The sequence below is a fragment of the Oryctolagus cuniculus genome, chromosome 6 (assembly GCF_051225735.1).
Source record: "Oryctolagus cuniculus isolate XC-2025 breed Fujian yellow rabbit chromosome 6, ASM5122573v1, whole genome shotgun sequence".
NCBI lineage: Eukaryota > Metazoa > Chordata > Mammalia > Lagomorpha > Leporidae > Oryctolagus > Oryctolagus cuniculus.
This window is the reverse complement of record NC_142872.1, coordinates 29472458-29488233: the sequence shown is the minus strand read 5'-3', so window position 1 is coordinate 29488233 and position 15776 is coordinate 29472458. Positions and strand designations below refer to the sequence as shown.

The window sequence follows — 15776 nt, the reverse complement described above, 5'->3', positions numbered from 1 at the left end:
CATTTCTGGAGAGGGTGGAGCGCTTTCTGGGATGCTGGGGGCCGGCGGGGCCGGCGGTTTCCTCACAGATACTTCCGTGTGACCCCTCCCGTCGCGTCCCAGGCTGAACGTGTGCGCGCACACGACCCGGGCGCCATGTTCTCATTCATGCGCAAACCTCCGCCTGCACGAAGGCCTGGGCGGTCTCCCGCCTCCTGATGAACTCATAGTTGCGTTGTGGCGTCAGCAGGCCGTCCGGCGTCGGTGGGTCTGCCCACGCACGGAAGCGCGCACCCACTCGGGTATCCACACGCCAGGCTACACGCACCACCCCTCGGCGGGCGGTGCTGCTCAGGCCCTCCCCTTCCCGCCCCCGGGACCAGCCCCTTCCCCGCCCAGTGTCTGTGCGGCGCCAGCTGGAAGGGCCGTCTCCGGCGCAGAGAGGCTGGGCTTGCTCGGCGCAGCAGCTCCGGAGGTCGCGCTGGGCTGGGAGTGCCGGCGGGGCCGCGGCCGGGGCTATGTTGGGCAAGGATTACATGCTGGCCATCATTCTGGTCAACTGCGACGGTGTGCACGAAGGGTCCGGGTGGGAGGACCAGGAGCTGAGGGGGGACGAAGGAGCGGGAAAGGCTTTTCGGAGGCTCAAAGTCAGGGTGGTAGTGGGATACGTCTCGGTGTGAGGACCAGGTGTCAAGTGAGCCCTGATCTTTACTCGCGATGTCTTCTGGACCTCCAGCCTTTGAAACGGAGGGAGAGTTCTGACAGGCTGTTATTCTGAACTCACGAACAATATGCTCCCCCTCTTCCATCCCGTGTTTCTGTAGATGACTTGTGGGGGGACCAGAATCTGGAGGGGGAACCAGGCCTGCCCCCTGGCTGGAGGAAAATCCGCGATGCTGCTGGTACTTATTATTGGCATGTACCCAGCGGTAGCACCCAGTGGCAGCGCCCAACCTGGGAATTAGGAGATGCAGAGGACCCAGGCAAGGTAGGTGGAGCGCGAGGAGGGGACTTGGGCCCATGTCGGGACGTTGGCCTGCTATTACACTGATCTCCACTCTACAGGGGTCGGAAAGGATTTGGGGACTGCGCCCCCCGAAAGGACGATCCTTCTCCAGCCTGGAGAGCTCACTGGACCGAAGGTAAGGGACACAGCTCAGACAAAATGAGAGACTTAAGATTCTGTGGCATTCAGAAATGCAGCTGGACCCACGGTCTGATTTCCAGACCAGGTTCTGGACTCTGTCCCATGTCTTGGGCTCTGTTCTGTGTTCTTGGCTGTGTCCCATGTTCTTCACGGTGTGCTAAACTCTTGTCTGAGCTTTTTGCTCTTTTTAGTGTTTTAGTCCTGACCTAGCATGTTCTAGATCTTGGCTGTTATCTTAGGATCTGCGTGGTGGTTCTGTTCCTGATTCTAGAGTCTCTTGTTCTAGTTTGGGGCTTGGGGCCACATGATGGACCCTGCATGCTTGTGACTTTTTAATTCTATTTCTGTGTCCTGAGTTTCTCCACAAATTCTAAGCCACACTTGAAGTTAAGCAAGTTTAGCATGGCTTGGGTCCCATCCTATTCCGATCTTTATATCCGTGGTGCTGTATTCTGACTCCTGTCCCCTGTGCTGTGCTCACCAAGTAGTCATCAAATAGTGTGGGTTTTACCAGTGCACTTATGATAGGAAGTGTGTTCCTCTTACCCATGTTATGGTCTGTTCCAGTAGCCCTCTGTCTTGGTATGGTGAAGAATCCTACATCCAAAGCCTGGAGCCAGGAGCAAAGGTAGTGACTGGACCCAAGAGCTCGCCCCGGATATTGGGAGGTTCCGGGGGGTGGGAAAGGACTGAGCAGAGGTGATCAAATGTGAAGGGAGGGACTATCAGTGTGTTTGAATGTGTGAAACCTGTTGCACCTGCGGCTGTGCCCCATCTCTGTACTCCTGTCCCTTCCCCCAATCCGTCAGTGCTTTGCCGTCCGCTCTCTGGGATGGGTAGAGGTACCCGAAGAGGACCTGGCCCCTGGGAAGAGCAGTATTGCAGTTAATAACTGCATCCAGCAGCTGGCTCAGACCCACAGCCGCAGCCAGCCTCCAGACAGTGCCTGGGGCGAGGTGAGCTGTCTGGCTCCCACAAAGGGTTGAGCCCAAGCGCCCGGGAGACGGAGTTGCCCCTGAATTACCTGCCACTAGAACACCTACCTTCATCTGAACTCTGGGCTGGGTTCTGCCTTTGGCAGGGCCAGAACATGCTGATGATCCTGAAGAAGGACGCTATGAGCCTGGTGAATCCACTGGACCACAGTTTGATCCACTGCCAGCCTCTGGTGCACATCCGTGTGTGGGGCGTGGGCAGCTCCAAGGGTCGGTGAGGACTCCTGCATTCCCCCAAGCGAGAGCTGCTTCTCCCTCCCTCTGCAGGCTGTGATTCCCCACTGATGCTGTTCCCTGGTATTTGAACCCCTGGACACAGATCCTCTGCCATGGACCCAGCACTGCCTCCCCTGCCTGGTCAAGCCCTGGTTGGGGAGGGTGGGCCCCGCTCAGCAGGGACAGACTAGGGAGAGCCCAAGAGGCTGGGCTGATTCTCTCCTGTGCTCCCACATGCTTCTGGAACAGTGACAGGTGAGTGACCACCAGGTACACTAAGCCCTACCCCTGAACTCCCTACTCTATCCGTGCCATGTCCCTGGCGTGACTCCAGTCTACTGCCGGCACTACTGACCCTCGCCCCTAACCAGCTACCCCAGCCCCATCTCTGCCTCTGCCAGGGACTTCGCTTTTGTGGCGGGTGACAAAGACAGCTGTATGCTCAAATGTCATGTATTCCGCTGTGATGTCCCTGCCAAGGCCATTGCCAGTGCCCTACATGGTCTCTGCGCCCAGGTAAGAGCCAGGCGTGGGGCAGGGAATGTAGGTAGGCGCTGAAGTTTCCAAAGTACTGGGGCAGAGTGGTATATGGCTACACTGCATTTCAGATCCTGTCAGAGCGAGTAGGGGTCAGTAATGATGGCTCTTGCTGCTCCCTGGACCCCATTTCTCCTGAAGACCTACCGCGGCAAGGTATGGGTAGCTGGGTGCCACGTTGCAGCATTGGGCTGCTTTGGTGAAAGATGCAGGGGTGGAGTGGGTGTGGTTCTGTTATTTAATACTTGTCTGGAACTGGACTTCTGAGGTGTCTGGTCCCAGGATTCCAAGCCCTGAATTGGAAGAGCATCCACGGGCTTTGTTCTACCAGCATCAGCTTTGGTCTGGGTCTGGCCCTCACGGGAAGGGGAACGAGGTCACTGGGAGAGCTCCCAGGCCAACATGGTGTGTATATTTCAGTGGAGCTGTTGGATGCAGTGAGCCAGGCTGCTCAGAAGTATGAGGCACTGTACATTGGGACCCTGCCAGTCCCCAAAGCCATGGGTGAGGACTGAGGGCAGGATTGGGGAGTGTGTGGAGGGGGCTATGTAATGCAAAAGGAAGGTGGGTGACGTGGGGTCCACCACCATGTCCCAGAGTCCTCCCAGGGCCTTGTATGCATGGTCTGCCAAATACCAGTCTTCCTAGGGTGGAATGCTAGGCCCAGCCTCAGCCACCCTTTTCCCATCTCTGAATTCCAAGTCAGTAAGAGGGTCTTAGGCATTGCCCACTGATCCTTTCTTTCTTCACACCTGGGAGACACCATTGTGGGCATGTCACCCCAGGCATGGACGTGCTGAACGAGGCCATTGGTACCCTCACCGTCCGGGGGGACCGGAGCACCTGGGTGCCTGCCATGATCAGTGTATCTGATTCTCTCATGACTGCACATCCCATTCAGGTACCAGCAGAGGGTGAACTTAGGGTGGAGGAGGGGTGGTGAGCAGGGCTGCTGAGGGGTCATTGCTTGCTGCTGGAAGAGGTCAGGGGATCCGGCTTGCCAGTGACTAGCCCTGGTGTGGGCAGGCAGAGGCCCGAGCAGAGGAGGAACCACTGTGGCAATGCCCTGTGCGCCTCGTGACCTTCATTGGTGTTGGCCGTGACCCACACACCTTCGGCCTCATCGCCGACCTGGGCCATCAGAGTTTCCAGTGTGCAGCCTTCTGGTGCCAGCCCCATGCCGGGGGACTCTCCGAAGCTGTGCAGGCTGCCTGTATGGTGAGTAGGGGTGGGAACAGGCAGGTGGGATTGCCCTGTGGCTGCTCTGTGTGGTTGAGTCACACTCAGGCCTGGCAGCCCCTCCGGAGATCACAAACCAGTAACCCCAGGGCTGACTCTGGTTCACTAGTATTTGGGCCCTTATGTTTTTAGGACATTTTCTTTAGTTGCCAATCTTTAAAAACTAGGACATTTCACATAGTAATTGTTATTCTCACTTTTTAAAAAATATCAGGGGCTCCAACACTGGGTTCACACGGATAAGTTTCAGCATGCCACTGGAGTTGTGTGTAGGCTATACATGACAGGAAGGGCGTTGTCTTTCCTGCAGGTCTCATTTAGGTTATTGCCTGGCGTCCATGGGCATTTGAGTGTGGGATACCTAAACTCTGTTAGTTCACTCATCATTCAATAAATGGTGCCTGCAGGTACCAGGCCTCATATTTGACCCTGGGGATTCAGGTCTGGAGAGCACAGCTTTTGCCTTCACAAAATATTTGAGCTGCTGCAGAGACAGACCAGAGAGAAGGACACACGAGATGATGGAGGAGATGGCCCCTTCAGGGGTCAGGAAGGCTACCTCTAAGAGGTGATGGACAATAGGAGTTAAAGATCCAAGGAAACAGTAGACCAGGTTGGGGGGGGGGGATGGGGCAGATGTGCCAGGCAGAGAGAACCTCAGTTGTGAAGGTGAGAGAGATCTTAATGGGTTAGAGTATATAAGGGAGCCGAGGGATGGAGTGGGAGATGAAGGCCGAAAGAATGGCAGAAACCAGGTCATAGAGGACCTTATAGGTCAGGACAGTGAGTATTTTATCCCAAGGCCCTAGGAACCATTGAACAATATTCAGCGGGACAGTGAAGTCATGTTTGTGGATTAGGATGACTCACTACAGTGTAGGGTGGATAAAAGACTGGGAGGGCACAAGGAGGCTAGAAAGGCCAGTTAGCCCCTTTGACTAGTTCCGACTGGAGATAACTGGTGCAGCTGCAGTGGGACTGGAGCGTTGGTTGTAGATGCTCCCTGTGAGTAGTGAATGTGCCCTGCTAGGGACCAGTCTACACCACTGAGAGGTGGAAGAGGCAGCCAAGTGGTAGGCTCTGCAGTGTGACAACACTGAGTTTGAATGCTGATTCTACCACTTTCTGGCCGTGTGACCTTGGTAAAGTCATTCATCTGTTCTCTGAATCTTATGTCCTCATTTGTAAAATGGAGAAAACACACCTCATAAATAACCAGATTAAGCTGCATTGTACAAAACACTCACCGCAGTGTCCAGCCCTTCTTAAGTACTCAGTAAATGTTGAATTTTATGTTTTTGTTAATGAGCTACCTGGGAATGCTGTGGGAACTCCAGCTGTGGCCAACGACCAGCCTTGTATCACAGAAGTCTTGGCCAGTTCTGTGTGCTGCAGAGGCTTTCAGGGGGCAGAAAGTAGCTGGATCTTCACATTCCCCTTCTCCCTAGGTTCAGTACCAGAAGTGTCTTGTGGCCTCTGCAGCTCGAGGCAAGGCCTGGGGTGCTCAGGCCCGTGCCCGCCTGCGGCTCAAGCGGACCAGCTCCATGGACTCCCCAGGAGGCCCCCCACCACTCCCCCTGCTCAAAGGAGGGGTTGGGGGTGCAGGAGCAGCACCTCGAAAGCGGGGTGTCTTCTCTTTTCTTGAGGCCTTCAGGCTGAAACCTTCTCTGCTCCATATGTCCTAAATTGACCTGGGAGGGCTGGGGAAGGAGGCTCTGGGTCCATGCCCAACTCTTGACCCCTTCATTCCCCAGGGGCCTGCAGCCTCTTACCTCTTGGAGCCTTCTCTGCCTGCCCCTCCTGTCTTTGCCTACCCTCTGTTCCCCGTCTATTGTTTATATGGATGACTGGGAGGCCCTGGACCACAGTCGAGGCCCCTGGCTTCCTTTTTCTGGGTCCTTGTGTTCCTTGCCCTTGTCCAGCCCTTGACAGTTGGCTCTACCTCAGCAACACTTTATAGCAAAATCAGTGCAAATAAAAATCCTTCAGTGACCTCACTAGGTGTGGCTATATTGGGCGTGGGACAGGGTTGGGAGGCTAATAACCTATATGTAGTGAGTTTCTTGCTGTCTGTGCTTGGTGTGATGGAAATCTGACTTCATTCAACAACTATACTTGCTCCAGGCACTAAACTAGCCACTGGGACACACTAGTCAGGAGTCCCACCTTATGGGGCTATTAGAGAGGAGACAAATCAAACAATATTGAAGCTATTAAGTAGTACAACGAGGAAATCGCCAAGGCTTGTGGGAGCTCAGGTGAGGCTCTTAACCTGTCTTGAGGCATTATCGAAGGCTTCCTCAAGAATTGACGTCTAAGCCGATTACTGAGGGAAGATTAATACTAGTGACTGCGCCTACAGAAATACGTGGAGATTTTGAGGGCAGTGGGCAGAGGTGAGGCCCCTGGAAGTCGACCTGGCTAGATCAGAGAGTCATTTGCGGGGCAGGGCTTTCTGGCGATTTGAACTTAATTCTTAGAGAACTGGGAGAGATTTGCTCCGGAGAGGATGAAGGCTCCTGCGGCATTGGCTCCGAGAAAACAGCGTCGTTGGTGCCCGGGGCCCGGGGCCCCGATGGCTCATTAACTGCAGGAGATTTCGAGTTCCTTAGGGAGTTGGCACAGGGCTCCACAGCGTCAACCCGCAAGGGTTCCAGACAGTCGGCGCCCGCGAGCTGCCGCCCCGGAAATGACGTGTTGCCTCGCTGGCCGTGCGGAAGTGGAGATGGCGGAGCTCTACGTGAAGCCGGGTGAGCGCGGGAGACGGGGCGCTGGGTCTTCGCCCCCGGCTCAGACTGGGGGCGGTAACGCCGTAGCTGGCGGACCCTGTGCCTTCCTCAGCCTCAGTGTAAACTGCGGATGCAGTTCCGTCTGGCTTCAAACGTCCTGTCTCCTCCCCAGGCAACAAGGAGCGTGGATGGAACGACCCCCCGCAGTTCTCCTACGGGCTGCAGACCCAGACTGGCGGACCCAAGCGCACGCCGCTCACCAAGAGGGTTGCAGCCCCGCAGGATGGATCCCCCAGAGGTGCGTGGGCTCTGTGCGCGGAGACCGGCAGTGAATGGGCGGTGCCAGGGGTAAGCCTTTCTGAAGGGCGTTTCCGAGAATTCCATAAAAGCAGTTTGGAGCCCCAGTAAGGGTTCGTGGCAGGCAGGCGCTTTTCTGAGCTCCATGGCTACTGCTCAGGTTAGCACTTTTTTTTTTTTTTTTTTTTTAAAGGACTCATCTTGGGTGGTCCAGTCCAGACTTAAGGGTTTTAATATCGTTTTTATTCTCAAAGTATTTTCCAGTTTTGTTTCCGACCTAAATCTTCCTCGACCCCATAGTGGTGTATTTGTTCTGCTTCCTCACTTAGATATGTAATAAGCACCTTTGATTTAACGTGGTATTAATTCAGTCAGTATTATTGAGCACCCACCAAGAGCCAAGCGCTGTTGGAGATGTAGTAGTGATTCGGTAACTAAATTAGGTGTCTGAGCAGCCGGCTGACAGCCTGAAATCATGATTAGAAGCCAGGCATGCAAAGATGAGGTGCAGTATTCCAAGCAAGCAAACGCTAGTGCAAAGACCCTGAGTTGACAGCAAGTTTGGAGAAACTAAAATATGCAGTGCTAGAGTATAGTGATTTTTGTAAACCAGAATAAGGAATTTTCATTTTGATCTTTGTAAAGTAGGAAACCGCTGAAAACTTTAGAGAAGGGTGCCTTTTCTGCAGAGAATTGTTCAGACCAGTAAGTGGGCTGTTGCCCCTAGATAGGAAACTCAGGGTCATTTTTTAAGCTGCACAGAATGATAGAAGATGGAGTTTCTTAACCTCAGGACAACGTGATTCTTTGTACTGGGGGCAGGGCTGTCCTGTGCATTGTAAGATACCCGACCTCTACTCAGTAGATAACAGTAGTACCCACTCAGTTATGACAGCCAAAAATGTCTCCAGTCATTTCTTCGGCGGCGGGGGGGGGGGGGGGGGACCTCTCCCCACATGGGAATCACTAACTGATTTAGGTCTTTTTTTTTTTTACCCCTTTTGAAGATTTATTTATTTGAAAGGGAGAGTTACGGTGAGAAGGGTAAAGACAGCATCCATACTCTACTCTTCAAATGGCCACTGGCTGAAGCCAGGAGTCTGGAACTCCATCCAGGTCTTCCATGTGGATGGCAGGGACCCAAGCACTCTGGCCATCTGCTTTGTTCTAGGGAGCTGGATCTGAATTGGAGCATCCGGGACTCAAACCAGTGCCTATATGGGATGCTGGCATCACAGGCAGCAGCCTAAGTTGCTGCGCCACATTGCCAGTCCCTGATTTGCATCTTAAAAAGATCACTGTGTCTGCTCTGTGGAAAATGAGATTTTAGGGGCAATGTAAAGGTAAATTAATAGGATACTACAGTAATATGGGCAAGTTAAAACAAAAAAAACCACAAAACTTTGTTTTGAGGCTGAAAGAGACAGACCAAGTTCCCATCAGCTGATTCACTCCCCAAATGCCCACAGAAGGTTGGGGCTGGGTCAGCCTGAAGCTGGGAAAGAGGAACTCATTCCAGGTCTCCCATGTGGGTGAGACTCAGTTACTTGAGCCATTATCACTGTTTCCCAGGATTTACAGCGGCAAGAAGTTGGAATCAAGACCTAGCACTAGGAGTGGAACCCAGGCACTCCGATTAGGGATGTCATAAAGTCATGAGTCAACAGTGAAGAATGCTGCTGAGTGGACATGTAGGATAGCCAAGGGACCCCGCAATCACTGGTAACCTTAACAAGAGCAGTCTCTGTGCAGCTGGAACGGGCTGATGACAGTGTGAAGCAGAGTGACTATGAATGGCTCATTGAAGAAGTTCTGTGAAGCAGAGATGAGAAATGGGGCAGAAAGTGAAGGGGAGCTGTTTCTGATAGTACTGTATGTACTACAGCATCTGTGCTGACTCATGGGATGATTCAGTAGAGAGGGAGTACCGATGATGGAGGAGAAAAGGGAAAACTGCTGGAGGAAAGCCCAAAGATGAGAGGCTGGGATGCAGAGTACAGCTGCACAGATGGCTTTTAACAGGAGCAGGAACCATTCGTCTCTCTCTCTCTCTTTTTTTTTTAAAGGCTTATTTTTGTATTTGAAAAGCAGAGTTAGAGAGGGAGAGATGGAGAAATAGATTTCCATCTGCTAGTTCACTCCCCAGTGGCTGGGGCTAGGCTGATCCGAAACCAGGAGCCAGGAGCTTCTTCCAGGTCTCCCATGTGGGTTCAGGGGCCCAAGAACTTGGACCATCTTCCACTGTTTCCCCAGGCATGTTAGCAGGAAGCTGGATGGGCAGTGGAGCAGCTGGGACTCAAATTGGCAACCACATGTGATGCTGGCTGGCACCACAGGGAGCATGGCTTTACTCGCTACACCACAGTGCCGGCCCCTTCATCTTTATAGAAGGAAGGAAAGTGACCACATATGCGGGTGAATTAGAACAGATGGTGGGAAGATGATTGAGTTCCTGTTTAATGAACTCTTTTCTCAATGAAATATGAGGCATATTCTCTTAATAAATACGAGGAAGCAGAGAGACAATAGAGAAAGGGGAAGGTAGAAAGTCTAGAGGAAATGTGAAAATAGTTGTCCTGAAGAATGGACTACCCAGTGTTCAGTACATTCTAAAATCTGTAGCCATGTAGCATAACTATCTACATAGCTGTATTTTTCTCCCAGGTACAGGCAAGTTGGGTTTAACCAGAAAAGTGGTACAGTGGGAGGACGTAAAGGAGACAAAAGAATTTATAAGGGAATGATTTTATACACCATGAAGTCTGAGTAGCTGGGCTGGAAGAGCAGGGAGGGGAGATGAGACTTCCGAGGTGATAGTGCATTGTGAATAAGGCAGAGGGGCATGAGAAGCGGTAGTAGGAGGGACAAACATGATCACTGGAGGTGAAGCGCTCAGATACCCGAGAAACCAAATGATTGACAAATTAATCATCCTTGTTGATGCCGATGCTTAAAAGTACTCTTGGTTTTTTCTCTCCCAGTGGTTTGCATTATTAAAATCAGAAATCAAGTAATCTTGACTACTCTTCCTTACTTCCACCCCACCAAAGTCCTACTGCTGTCTGTTCCTAAATCAGTCTCAGACCAGTCCATTTTCCATCAGCTAGTCTTGCAGCCTACTCCAGGACAGCATCTTCTTTCCTGAGCTACTTTATTAACCACTCACCTGGTGTACCTGCCTCCATTTCTGACCTGTTCTCATCAGTTTTTCATAGAGCACATGTCTTCAGTAAGTCGGGTCATACCACCCTCTGCTTTTATAAATCTTCAGTGCCTTCCTGTTACTGTTAGGCTCAAGACAAAACTTGAAGGCCCTGCAGGGTCTGGATCCCTGCTTACCTCTCCAGTGACAGCAGATAAAACTTGCTTCAGGGTTAATAATTTCCAGACACAGAAGCCTCATTTCTGTCCCCTGACAAGTCTTCCTGCCTCTTGGGAACTGCCCTTCATCTAGTACATATTCCTTCAGTTTTTTACAGCAGCATCTCTCTCCTCCATTAGCTCTCAATAAAACCAGCTAGCTTTGTGATTACTTTTTGCTATACACAAATCTAGCAGCTCTACCTGTATTCCTAATATTCACTGCAACCCTGTGAAATAGTGCTGTTACAGTAATATGCCCATTTTAAGCAGAACACAAGCTCAGAGGAAAAATAACTTGCTGAAAGTCACATAGTAGGTGAGCAGGATAAACTTAAATGTTACCTCAGAAGGTCTTCCTTGAAAATTTAGTCTAGATAGGTCCCCCGTTTCTCTTCATCACATATCACATCATTTTTATTTTTTTATGACGTGACATAATTTAGTAATTTACCCTCCTCTAAGATTATAAATTCTCTGAAGTCAGGAACATAATCTGTGATGGTTTACCATCTGTGGTGCCTACCACATTGTCTAGCATAGAGACCTGATAAATATACATTGTGTGTGTATGAATGAGTTGTGCCAGTGAATTTATTCTGTATTGTTTGATCCTACTTTACCTTTCAGTCCCCACATCAGAGCTATCTCCGGGGCATCCCCCAGTTGGGCCTCCACCTCCGAGTAAGGCTCCCGGGCCTCCACCTGTGGAGAGCTGTCCTTCCTCTTGTGTGGTGCCCACAAGTTCCCCAGTCATTGAGCCTGAGGCCCTGTTGGAGGATGTGCTGAGACCTTTGGAACAGGCACTGAAGGACTGTCATGGCCACACAAGGGTAAGCCCTGGCATTCCAAGTGGTACAGAGGGTTCCCATCCATAGGCAGACGCCTGTAAACAAGGGCTCTTCATTCTTTCAGTTATAGACTTCTGCAGAATCTGGTAAGCTCTGTCCAGAAAAATGTACACAGGATTCAAGGGTTCACTGGACTTCCAGAAACCAATTAGTGGAAGAGGCTGTAAGAATTCAGTTTCCATTAATGAACCAGTTAACAACCTGATAATCTGTACCTCTAGGCCACACATAGCATACTGTTGATTCTATGCTTGGGTACTTCCTATCTATAGTGTTTCCCTAGATTCTCTGGAGGCAAGGGATACGTGGAAGTAATGCAGTAATTTCAAGTTTTTCAGCTTTTAGTTTTCTTATTTGTAAAGTAACAAATGAATTTTTGGGGACCTGAAAAACCCCTGAAATTAAAAAATTTTAATCATACATGCAGTTTTTGGCAGGGGGAGGAAATCCATAGGTTTTATTAGGTTCTTAGTGGGAGCCTCTAACCTTTGGATAAAGAACCACATTCTAAGGTCTAAATGTAAATTTCCTGGGCCAGAGAAAGCAGGTCCTTTTTCTAGTGATAGCTTCCCTCTCTGTTGGTCTGGCAACACTGACTCCAAGGGCACTCTCTCTCTCAGAAGCAGCTATGTGATGACATCAGCCGACGCCTGGTACTGCTACGGGAACAGTGGGCTGGAGGGAAGCTGTCAGTGCCGGTAAAGAAGAGGATGGCTCTGCTGGTGCAAGGTATGGGTGGGTTCTTTGACACAGCCTAAGTGTTTTGTTTTGTCTTGCCATGGCTGACTGAGCTGTAACAGGTGCTGACATTTTGGCTGATTGGGATGGGAGGCATGAAGTCTGTCTTCTATCCCACATAGTTTGATCAATCCCTGTCTCCTCTTTAGAGCTTTCAAGCCGCCAGTGGGATGCAGCAGATGACATCCACCGCTCACTCATGGTTGACCATGTGACTGAAGTCAGTCAGTGGATGGTGGGAGTTAAAAGATTAATTGCAGAAAAAAGGAGTTTATCTTCAGAGGAGGCAGCCAAAGAAGAGAAATCAGCAGCTGCAACCGAGAATGAGACCATGTCAGGCCTTCAACAAGCTCCATAATCCTGTTGGTTCCCTGAACTCACTTCACATCATCACCAATGCCTTGGTGTGGGAGGACTTCTCTCACTTGGCTCCTTCTTACCACCAGGGAGACCATCCCATGGGCCTGACCCACTTGTATGGGAAAAGGGTCCCACCTGGGTTACCTGAACATGCATTTTAATAAAAACATCTCAGTGGTGGGCCTTGGGTAGGAAACGAGCCCTTCCTATGCGAATTCTGTCCCCTCTGGTGTCCTCAAATGCCCTGCTCCCTGTGGACCCTGCAGACCTCTGTTCATTCATCACAAAGGGCCTTACTGGGCAAGACCAGATTGGTGCCTGCCTCTTTCACCAGACATCCTTTGTGGAGCAGCCCCAACTTTGATTTCATTTAAGCATGAGAACAGACTCAGACTGCTCCCCCTTTGAGGTATATTGGTGTTACAAGAGTAAGAATCAGTGAGTGGGGTTATGCAGTGTACACTGAAGAGAAAAAGACCAGATTCCTGAGGTTTGGGATTAGGACTCTGTCTGACTCACCAAAGAAGGTACTATCTGATTTTGGGCTTCAATGTGGGTGCCACAGTTTCTTCTGAACCTTTGAGAACAAGCCTGGGTGGAAGGGGCCAGAGAGGTTTTAGTTGGACACAGTGCTGTGAGAAGAGAGAGTACAGGTTTTCAGTGTTGGAATGGGAGATTGGTACTTAATAGGTAGGAAGCAGAAAAGGCGTGTGAAGTAACCAGGGTGGTTGTATAGATGGGAACAGCAAATCTTTTCCAAGCGTTCAGCTTTGGAATGAATTAGGGAGGTCAGAGGCGGCCCAGTTCTATGAAGACTGCTTCCTAGAAAGACAGGAACAGCTCTTGACAAGCATAGGCTATTACTGTTTATGGCTTGGCAGTTCTTGTAGTTTGCTCTCAGAGCCTTCCTTGGCTCTAATTGTTGCCAGTAGGCCTAATGGAACCTGGGAAAGAACCTGGTGACAGGAATGTCAGCATTGAGAACACTGGAGCCAAGACATTTCTTTGAATGTTTACTAAGCAGACAGAGGTGACATACTCCATCCCACAGTCCCAGCCTCTAAGCTTAGAGGGATGGGGGTTGGGCGGAGTACCTACAGACCAAAGACAAAGTAGAGCTAAGGGCTTGGCAAATTGCCCACTCTTATCCCTGGTCTAGCTGCCTCTTAACTAAGAGGCCCAGAAGCAACAAGTCACTCCCTTCCAGATCAGATGAGGCCAGCTGGCCTTTGGATACCCCAGAAAGAGGTGGTGGCAGCAGCGGCACGAGGGATCCCTCTATAACTCCACACACAGGGTTCATCTGCACTGGATTAGTTGTCCGTTTCAAATTGTGCGTCATCTGGAGAGAGAAAAAGCAGGACTCGTTGCTGGTCAGGTTGTGCAGAAACCCCGCTTGGAGTTCAATACCCATTGTACTTCAAGGGCATCTGAACTCAAGAGCTGGGGGCATTTCTTAATATTAGGTCCTGCTTTCCTTACCGAGTATCTCTTCCTCTGTCTCCTTCTGCTCCTTCAGCTCCTCTAGCTTGAAGGGTGGGGCTGTTGGAGGAGTTGTGACCCCGGGAATCTGAGGGAGGCAGCAAGGGGGTGTCCGGGCAATGGGTGAGTTCTTGCACTCCAGCAGGAACTTTCGGTCGTAGATGGTCCTGGTGCCTGTTAAGGGGTAGGGTCTCAGGTAAGAGTCAGGAGACTGGGTACAGACGTCACTGGGACCCAAAAGGCTTTGGAGAATGGAGGTAGGGGGTATGTGCCCATGTTACCCTTTGTATCAAAGACCACCTGCTCTGCAATGCTAGGATCTCAGCTGACAAGAAGCATTCACTTAAAGACTTTTGGGCCTACCCCAGATGTGGTAAGTACCATACAGCAAGTGAGGCATTCCAGATGGTCAGGGCAGGGGCTTTATGTTTGGGGGAGCTTCAGGTCTTGGCTCAAAGAAGAGCACCAAACACAGAGCCTGGGCACTTAAGGGTGCTCCTCTACCTCTCCAGAACTTCCTTGTTTGACCATTCAGCTTCAGCTGGATTAAGAAATGAAGGGTTTCACTCAGTGCCACAGGGACATGCTGTTCTTATCTGGACTTCTCCCAATTCCTGTAAGCCTCAGCCTGCAGAAACTTCGTCTTGGCCTTCAGTGTTCCCAAAGGGCCCTGCCCAGGTCTCACCCCTCCCCTGTGCCTCCAGGTGGCAGCAACCCCTGGGATCAGGAGCCCAGCAGCTTGTGATCCCAGGCTGCTCGCCCAACCAAACAACCACTGCACATCTTTGAAGCTTTTACCCCCAGCTTCCAGACCTGATGCTCCCTGCTAAGGCCTTCAGGAGGACCTGGAGTTTGCCTGAGGTGCCCAGAATCCAAGCCAGAGAGGAATCATAGCCCAGTTATCAGGAAGCTGGGCTCAAGGCATTGTTAAATCACTTGAGGTTTATGGAAACTAAGCCTCAGCTTCAAATACCCTCCCTCAAAGCTGCAGCCTGCAGAGGGAACTGCAGTACTAAACACACAACTCTCCACCCCTACCCCGTGACAGCTCACACACACTGGTCTGCTGGCAGCTTGTCGACCTGGCCCGCTGACCTCCTGGGGTAGCGGCGTATAGCGTGCCCCGTGGCGTGGTGCTGTAGCAGCTGGGCAGCCAGTCCCTGCCCTCAGGAATCGGACAGTTTGTGGATGTGGACATAGAGAGCGGGAGGTTCAGGAAGGTGACCAGTTAGTGTTGTGGGCATGGAGCACGGCACTGAGTCTGAGACAGACTAGTTGAGTAAGTACCTGTGGCCACAGGCAACAACATCAGGACAACGGCATGCCCAGGGCGGGACACCTGCCATCACTCAACCTGAAAGCCCCGCCCCAGCCGGCAGGGAGCAAGTCCCTGCTGGGCCAAAACCATTTAAGGGTTGTGAGCCTCAGTCCTAGCAACTGTGGCCAGTGACTCCTGGGCCAGCGTTGGCCAACTAGCCTAAAAGTGCTGTATTAGCTGGGCTATTTACTGTTAGCCCTTTGACCTTCCCACCACAGCTAAGGAAAAGTAGGGAGCTGGCGAGGAGGGCTTGGTCTTTAGTTAAAAATAAAGGTCAGACAGTCTAGCTTTGGAGGTGTTTTTTTTATGTCAGTACAGTGATATGACAGGCAGGAGAGAAGTGGTGGGAGAGTTAAGTCTAGTACCCATGTACAGTAAAAACATTTCAGCTTCAGCCAGTGGTCCTGTTTGGCTTCCTCAAAATCAGCACTGCTCCCCCTCCCAACCCAAAATTACATACAGAATAGAATCCTTGACTGCACTCATTTTTGAAAATCAGCTCTGGCTTCATCAGATTCTCCTTTAGCT

The 15776-nt window shown here is 51.2% G+C and overlaps 3 protein-coding genes across 7 annotated transcripts; 2 read left to right on the top strand and 1 right to left on the bottom strand.

Annotated features, from left to right (window-relative positions):
- Positions 1–119: 119 nt before the first annotated feature.
- APBB3 (amyloid beta precursor protein binding family B member 3) lies at positions 120–6110 on the top strand. 4 transcript variants are annotated; one of them, XM_089335972.1, is made up of 13 exons: positions 120–243; positions 804–967; positions 1045–1121; positions 1694–1754; positions 1936–2082; positions 2208–2335; positions 2441–2592; positions 2739–2853; positions 2946–3030; positions 3295–3378; positions 3660–3775; positions 3901–4092; positions 5562–6110. In XM_089335972.1, exons 8-13 carry the CDS (start codon positions 2776–2778, stop codon positions 5796–5798), a joined length of 792 nt encoding a protein of 263 aa, XP_089192098.1. In that variant the 5' UTR covers positions 120–243; positions 804–967; positions 1045–1121; positions 1694–1754; positions 1936–2082; positions 2208–2335; positions 2441–2592; positions 2739–2775; the 3' UTR covers positions 5799–6110. The 4 variants fall into 4 exon arrangements, 3 of the variants coding, with proteins under 3 accessions (XP_089192098.1, XP_051700257.2, XP_089192097.1); XM_089335971.1 differs by lacking the exon at positions 120–243 and adding an exon at positions 418–546; XR_016236208.1 differs by lacking the exons at positions 120–243; positions 2441–2592 and adding an exon at positions 358–546 and having other exon boundaries at positions 3905–4092.
- SRA1 (steroid receptor RNA activator 1) lies at positions 6104–12644 on the top strand. Of its 2 annotated transcripts, none has more exons than XM_051844300.3 (5): positions 6104–6863; positions 7015–7140; positions 11130–11332; positions 11971–12079; positions 12238–12644. In XM_051844300.3, the coding sequence occupies exons 1-5, from the start codon at positions 6803–6805 to the stop codon at positions 12444–12446; spliced, it is 708 nt and encodes a 235-aa protein (XP_051700260.1). In that variant the 5' UTR covers positions 6104–6802; the 3' UTR covers positions 12447–12644. The 2 variants fall into 2 exon arrangements, with proteins under 2 accessions (XP_051700260.1, XP_089192099.1); XM_089335973.1 differs by having other exon boundaries at positions 6835–6863; positions 7015–7190.
- An 802-nt stretch (positions 12645–13446) lies between these two features.
- Positions 13447–15196, bottom strand: EIF4EBP3 (eukaryotic translation initiation factor 4E binding protein 3). The gene is given in 3 exon segments (NM_001204114.2): positions 13447–13790; positions 13931–14104; positions 15026–15196. Coding segments are annotated over 3 exon segments (306 nt in total). The 5' UTR covers positions 15129–15196; the 3' UTR covers positions 13447–13761.
- Positions 15197–15776: the final 580 nt, after the last annotated feature.

Bases quoted from the DNA above. Each gene is read 5' to 3' on its own strand.
- SRA1 (XM_051844300.3), top strand. From the start codon at position 6,803: ATGACGTGTTGCCTCGCTGGCCGTGCGGAAGTGGAGATGGCGGAGCTC. The intron at 6,864-7,014 runs GTGAGCGCGGGA...TCTCCTCCCCAG, and splicing joins GGAGCTCTACGTGAAGCCGG to GCAACAAGGAGCGTGGATGG. The intron at 11,333-11,970 runs GTAAGCCCTGGC...TCTCTCTCTCAG, and splicing joins ACTGTCATGGCCACACAAGG to AAGCAGCTATGTGATGACAT.
- APBB3 (XM_051844297.3), top strand. From the start codon at position 498: ATGTTGGGCAAGGATTACATGCTGGCCATCATTCTGGTCAACTGCGAC. The intron at 1,122-1,693 runs GTAAGGGACACA...GGTCTGTTCCAG, and splicing joins GAGAGCTCACTGGACCGAAG to TAGCCCTCTGTCTTGGTATG. The intron at 3,031-3,294 runs GTATGGGTAGCT...TGTATATTTCAG, and splicing joins TGAAGACCTACCGCGGCAAG to TGGAGCTGTTGGATGCAGTG.